The sequence below is a fragment of the Poecilia latipinna genome, unplaced genomic scaffold, assembly GCF_001443285.1.
Source record: "Poecilia latipinna isolate Pla-1442-1.1 unplaced genomic scaffold, P_latipinna-1.0 Scaffold117, whole genome shotgun sequence".
NCBI classification, from domain to species: Eukaryota; Metazoa; Chordata; class Actinopteri; order Cyprinodontiformes; family Poeciliidae; genus Poecilia; species Poecilia latipinna.
Window position 1 is genome coordinate 440,052 of NW_015112733.1, and position 7,042 is coordinate 447,093.

The 7,042-nt window shown below is 38.7% G+C and overlaps 1 protein-coding gene across 4 annotated transcripts in view; it reads right to left on the reverse strand.

Annotated features, from left to right (window-relative positions):
* Positions 1-7,042, reverse strand: part of LOC106944903 (uncharacterized) — a 42,741-nt gene that overhangs the window by 29,744 nt on the left and 5,955 nt on the right. The window contains exon 1 of one of the 4 annotated variants that reach the window (XM_015028226.1): positions 139-431. The exons of the other annotated variants lie outside the window; for them this stretch is intronic. Coding sequence (XP_014883712.1) covers positions 139-141 — 3 coding nt within the window. The 5' untranslated portion in view covers positions 142-431. Of the gene's footprint in view, positions 1-138; positions 432-7,042 lie in introns of those variants that run through there. 4 annotated transcript variants of the gene reach the window in all.

A 7,042-nucleotide genomic window follows, 5' to 3' on the forward strand; every position in this document is an offset into this window, starting at 1 on the left:
AAACAAAACGCAAAAAAATTTTTTATTTTAAAAAAAAGGGTTTTTATTTATTTTGTAAAAAAAAAAAAAAAAAAAAAACACAAAAGAGAGAAATGAGCAGGATGAAAGTAATCTCACATGGAAGAACAGTGACATTACCATCTTCCCTTCTGCTCGATGGCTTCCCCGCTCATGACACCGGCTGCTTTTTCAGATATAATCCAGAAGGAGTGAAAATCCTGCGCGGAGCACAGAGGCAGCTGAACCCAAATGAAATCCATTCTGCTCGGACTCGCGTTCAAGGCTGAGTCATGGCAGGCTGATGAGCAATCGGCGAGTCTTCAGCCGGTCCACAACGACTGTGTGTGTCTGCCTCCCTCTCTCCCCACTGTGCGCTCCGATTCTCTGATTGCTCTCTGCTTTTCTGTCTCTCTGTGATTGTTTCCTTCTCACAGCCCCTCAAGTGCTCTCTGCAATGTTTGTCCGAGAGGGAGAGAGGCCAAGAGAGAGAGAGAGAGAGAGACAGAAAGAAGCAGATTGTCTCTACCTCGCAAAAGGATTCACAGAACTGAACTTTTTCCACATTTATCATGCACCAACTTCATGCTTCGAGGTCATTTCTCGGGGTAACGTGATAAACAAAAAATAATGTTACAATTAATGTTGAGATTTTGTTTTAAAAAGTAACTTTTCCTCTATGAAAAACTGCTTCTGCTCCATTATATTCTTGCAGGTTTTCTGGTTGCCTGTAAGGATTTCAGTCTAAAGGGGCTTCAACAACATCCACCCGACTTTAAAATGTTTTCTTATTGAAGTATGTTGAAAACAATGAATACATTTCCACCAACCTCTCACCCACACCGCTTTGTGTTACATTTACTGCAGCGACCTTTGAAAAATAAAGAAGTTTTTTTTATGTTTTGTTGCAATTTCCCAGTATACTCTACCCTCCTCTGTATGTAGAGCATTTCATTTCTTTAGGCTAAAATAACATAAACAGGAAGCATTTCAGAATGCATGTCTCTGCCAAGGCTGAATAAAAAATATATTTGATCCAGAGTAACATTAATAGTTAATGAGGTCTATGTTGAGTCATGTCTCTGTACTGATTAAAATTTCAGGTACACCAAACATAACTTTTCGAGGGATTCTGTTAAGAGTCAGAAAGGCAAACTATAAAACTATATGACCTCAAACGAAGGACAAATAAACAGCAATGAAGCAGAAAAAAATGCTTTTGTTTTGGAGCAGAACTATTTTTTATGCTGCACCCACAGGTCTTAGTGCAGGCTATTGGGATCTCACAAAACTGACCAATAATTAGGAGGAAGGAAAATGACATGTTTTGGATTGTTTTTGGTCCATCAGCTTTGCATAGACTCTAAAAATAGCTCAAGCTCAATCCAATAAATGGAGACTTTCTGTCAGCTTCCAGCTGTTTTTCTGATTTATTTGCCTTTACTCAGTAGGCCAAACTTTTCAGACTTGTATCTCTTTATTTATTGTCTGGGAGGCACCTTGAGAAGAGGTGTAGTTAAAATTGAATGGCTGTCAAGTGGCGTTGACGGGTCCAATTGGTGGAAACTTTGCTATTTTCACAGCCTTGAAAAAACCACAAAATTTACCAGAAATTTATAAGAGGTCAGTGGACATTAGGATGCCAAACCTCTAAATAACATTTAAGCACATTTTGTTTCCTTTCCTTGTCGCTGAGTAACTGTGTAAACTGTTCTTGAAACAAACACTGTGTCTGTTTCACGCAGCAGAGAGAAATTTAAACCATGCAAGAAAACAATTTGTTCATCTAAGATGCACAAGTTCTTAGTGTTAGCTTTAAACAAGCTTTAGGAAAAAAACAAAACAAAAACAAAAAACTTGTGAGTCAAAGTAGTTTGGTGTGCTACAAAGAGCTACCCTTGTTGCTATGGTCCTGTCCCTCTCCAGGGCCCTCCTTCAGGCTCTGCAGTGAATCTGCTGGCTAACGAGGCCAATGTGAAAAAGTCACAAAGGGACAGAGAAAGACACAAAGAGAACGGATGGGAGGAGGGAGGGGGGCGGTAAGCGCCAGGGAGAGCGGGGATGAGGGACAGAAAAAAATTGTTCATGCGTGACAGCATGTCCGTGGTATTAGGCTTGAGCAAAGCAAGCGTGTCCTCGCCAGAGGAGGGAAGCTGTTGATTCATCTGGTCGTAGACAGGGCCTTGTCGTCCTTGTCCTCATCTTTCCATCTCTCTCTCTCTCTGTTTGTCTTGCAAAATCCCTTTTGTACACAGTTCAATCCCATGCACATATTATTAATCCGGAATCTCACCGTGAATTATAATCTGCACAAAGCCTGCTTGTCTGATCAAAAATATGTTAAGAAGCATCGTGAGGAAGGGGCTGGACGAGCGCAGATATTAGCATCGCTGCCACCACAGCAAGAAGGTCTAGGCTTAAAATTCTGCAGAAATATATGCAGGAAGTTTGCGCGTTCTCCCTATTCATGTGTGATTTTAAACTAGTTGCTCAACCTCCCACCTCAGACTGATAAAACTGCACACTATGGATCAACCGGTATCTGGAAGAGGCTGTTAGATGTGAGTGACCTGACCTGGGCGTATCCTGCCTCCGTATCACTTCACTGGCAGACAAAGATGCAGAGAACAAAATGAGCTGGTATAAGCAAAGGAAGGAAGGAATGTGAGGAATTGAGTGACATCTAGTGGCAATTTTGCAAATTGCAACAAATTTAAAAATTCTTGATGTACACTGAAACCACTGAAAGTGCTGCAAACTGAAGCCTTAGATGGAGTTCTGGGTTTATCTTGATTAGACTTTAATGCCAAAAAAATTATACATTTTACAAAAATAAACTCTTTAACTGCGGTAAAGCTTTTTTCCTGCAAGATACTGAACTTTAACCGATTCTGTTTAATTAAAAATATATCTCAAGTATTTCTGCAAAAAATGGTTACTCTGCACGTTTGTGTTTTCTCCTAATTAACAGATTACATATTTATTTGTGCTTTATTCTGCAGTCATCTATGGGATATTGAGTAATAAGAATTTATTTCTCTTTGATATTTTACTTTCAACTACTTCTCCATCTTGAATGCCACTTTTGTGTTTTGCTTTTGCCTAGTCATACAAAGACAGAAAGTTTGTGTCATAATTATGGTAAGTGTGCCTTAATGTCAGTTCTAATATTTACTTTAGAAGTTGAGAAAAAGCATCAACTTAGGAAGAAAGGCTTCAATTCATCCCCTACAGAGCCTCTGCTATTGTCACAGCATCAGTGAAGTAGCGAGAAATGCAGCAGATGTGCTTTTGGCATCAATCGCAACATTAATATATATTTTATTTAACATCAGTAACTATGAATGGACTGGTTGCCTACATCAAAATTTGCAGAAGGCTTAAAAAGCGGTGGTTTGAAAACATCAGATACTAAAAACTGTTGCTGCAGTTTAAAGTCCTTTAAACTTTCCTTTCATTATATAAAAGACAAATCTGGTTGAAAAAATTAACAAAACATTAAGCACAAAACTAAAGGGGCTCTTACTGATGTGACACTGTTCTTAAACTATAGTTGGAAAGCCACAAGCGGCATGTCTGTCAGGCTGACTGCAGGCTGGCTACCCAAGCAAGTAACCAAACTGATTGAGTTTATTTGAGCTTGTTAGACTCCAAAGTTTACTTTCGAAGTAGCAAATCGGCAAAACGGGATCATTTTCAATGAGCATGTTTACTGGAAAACTGCTACGAACTGTAGTGGGGTTTAGCAGAAGTTTACTTCATATCTATTTAGCTGAAATGTCATTGTATTTTAGCTGGAAAAACTTTATTTGTTGATTAAATTGTTAAACCAAAGCAATTAGATGATCTTTTTTACGTTTTTGTTTTTAATTTATTAAATACGGAGCCTTACGTCTGTTCATGTAAAAACACGGCTTGTTTTTACACAGCAGTGTTGTTTCAAATTTCAAAGATATGAAGTCCTACAGATGGACCAGACTGGCACACCTTAGCCCATACCTGTAACTTCTGAATGGAAGCATCAATGATATAACAAAGTAATTAACGGGAAAGAACCAAAATCTTTCAGCAAATGATTTTGACACTTTTACAAAAAAATTTTTTCTCCATCTTTACTCTGTGTGTCCTCAGTGAAGAGGTCTGGGTGACATCAAGAACCGCACAACGGACGAAAACATCCAATAAAGCACGCGCAATGATCCGAAAGTCGACAGTCTTGCTGCTGCCACAGTTAAACTGTGTCAGTGCATAGTTTAATAAGGTGTGCAGGCTTTCATGCGTTGGTGCACTTTGCCTCGATAGCTGCGACTGAATGAAGAGATTTGAAGCGGCTAATTCCAGCCAACGATGGAAACAAATGCACCTCCAGTTTTGGCCTTCTATTTTTACCTCCAGTATCTTCAGCACTCGGAGCACGCCTCGCTCCGAGCTCCGGCTTAGGCACCTAACACCTCATTACCATTCTGTAGAGCAGTTAGCATAGCTGGAGATGCATTTCCTTCAATGAGCAAGCCAGGGTCAAAAGTTCATTTGACTGACAGCTTGAAAAGTAACTGGGTTTGTTTAGCGGTTTTTTTTAATAAAACCCACAGGACAGTCACGCATGTATGTCATCCAATTACAGTGGTGCAAAGAAGATAATAAAATGCACTTTTTTACCCTCAGGTGAGGCTTCCTTTACACACCAAGTCTTCTCAGGAATTCAGTGACAGAATCGTCTCCAGTTTTTATTAGGATTCTTCAGGGAAACCAGCCAGTAAATTAAATGGTGCTGGATTAGTCAGCATTCACAGGGTTACCTCCGGTTCTTTGAGGTGACAACAACCCGTCTTAGATACATTCAACACTCAGCTGTAAAAGTAAAGAGTATAATTTCTGGCAACCCCTTTATAACATCAGATTTCTCTTCTCTGCAAGATCTCTCCTTTCACTTCCTGGGTTCCCATAGTTACTCGTCATTCAAGGTGAGTAAGGCAACGTAGAAACTGCTGGCAAGGAACTTGTTTTTATGTGGGGTAAAAGTGCAACAGCTCCCTAGGCACAGCTAACCTTAAATCCACTCACATTAAACTCATGAAGAAGTCTGTCTATATAAACTGTAAAGACTTAATACTGATGTTTTCACTCTTATGTAGTTAAAATAGTAACTATGGCTGTTTTCGTCATTTCTGCACTCTGTTTTAAACTATGTAAATATGAGAGATGTGTTATAACATCGTTACTAAACTCATCTGTAATTAGACCTCACATGAGGACAATCTACAGATTTCAGTCCCAAAACAACAGAAACACAAGACGAAATTATACGATTCATTAGGCACTTAAAATTTTATGTGCCATTTTGAGTGTTTTGGTTTTTTTTTTTTTTTTTTTTAACAGCGCCTCAAAAAAAGTATTCAACTTCAACTTTTTCCTCACTTGGTCAGATTACATCCACAACCTTAATTATATTTTATTGGGAGTTATGTGACAGAGCAACACAAAGTACAAGAACAAAGTAATTATGAGTCAAAGGGTTAAAATAAAGACACAGATTTTTTTGTTTTTCATATAAAATCCTGAAAAGTGTGAGATGCATTTGTGTTCAGCTTTTTGTTCTGCAGAAAAAAAATGACTGAGGAAGGAAAATCTTCAATATCTTTTCAACTTCAAACGTTCATCCATTTTCTATACCAACTTCTCCTTGTTGTGTCACAAGACCTGGTGCCCATCTCCAGCGGCCATTAAGCTCCTCGCTTAATGGCCGCGCCGGACAGGTTGCTAGACCATCATAGGGGCAAACATATGCAATCATAATCCATGAATTAGAATATGATTGAAACATTCACTTATTTCAGTAACTCAAAGTGAAACACATTAAAAAGATGAGTGACACACAAGCTTTTAGTTCCGTTCATTAGTAGCTTAGTCGACAACATAGTGGCAGCCCAGAGCAAAGACAGACGAATTGGCCCACTGGGGAGGGAAGGTGGAGAGTCTATTTTAGACTTCTAAGTCAGCGTGTGGCTCCCGACGGGCCTCCTCTGGAGCTGACCCTGCTGCTCACCAGTCACTGCCATCAATCAACATGAGCTGCTTCAGTCATTCACAATGGCCTGTGAGGCTGACTCGACTCTTTTTAAACATATAGCGTTTGAGCGTGTTGCATTTGGCACAGACGCGCAACACCAATAGCAATTTGGCCAAATGAAATGGCAAACAGAAAGTAGTTCAGAGAGTTAGTGGTGTTGTCTAAAGAGAGAAACGAGCTGATCTGAGCTGAAGAGGGGAGGATGTTCTGTAAATCAGGTAAGAAGCTAGAGGGGTTAAACTTGTTCTATTTAAAATAGATTATTAGTTATTGGAGATATTGTAATACAATGTTATGTGAAGCAGCTTCTGGTAACTCCAAGCTGACCTAGAGTTACCATTTTTAATAATATGAATCAACTTCCCTAAGAGCAAACCCACTGGCATTTTTTTTTAATGTGGGCAGAATGGCTGACCACCCAGGGCGCCTTTCTGCCTGTGGAGGGAGAAGCACTTGAAAAAGTCAAAAGTTCATTTGTCACCCATGACTGAATTAGTTTTATCTTTTATTTTGCTTTCTTCCATCTCCAGTAAATGGAGAGTGGTGAAAATATGACCATGAACAGCTGGAATCCAAACACACTTTAGATTTAGAAGTATTCAGCACTAGACCAAATACTCTTGGATGCTTTTGATTGCTTCTAGTCCCAAATCTTAAATATTTACACTGATTAGACATGAGCTGTGTGACTCTACACTAATTAAATGTCCTTTAAGACATAGTTTATGGTTCACAACGCCAACAGGCCTACTAATCTATTATAAAAACACAAAGAAGAACATGTTAAAAGCATTTTCTTAATTAGAACCACCTTAAATTGAGAATCACAATACACAGACAGTTTATGCTGGTTTGGATTTATGGTAATTTCTATAAATATTTCCTCCATAAAGTTTTTTTTTTTTTTTTTTTTTTTTTTTTTTTTTTTTTGTGGAAAAAATCCTCTTTCTTTTTTTTTTTTTTTTTAAAAAAAAA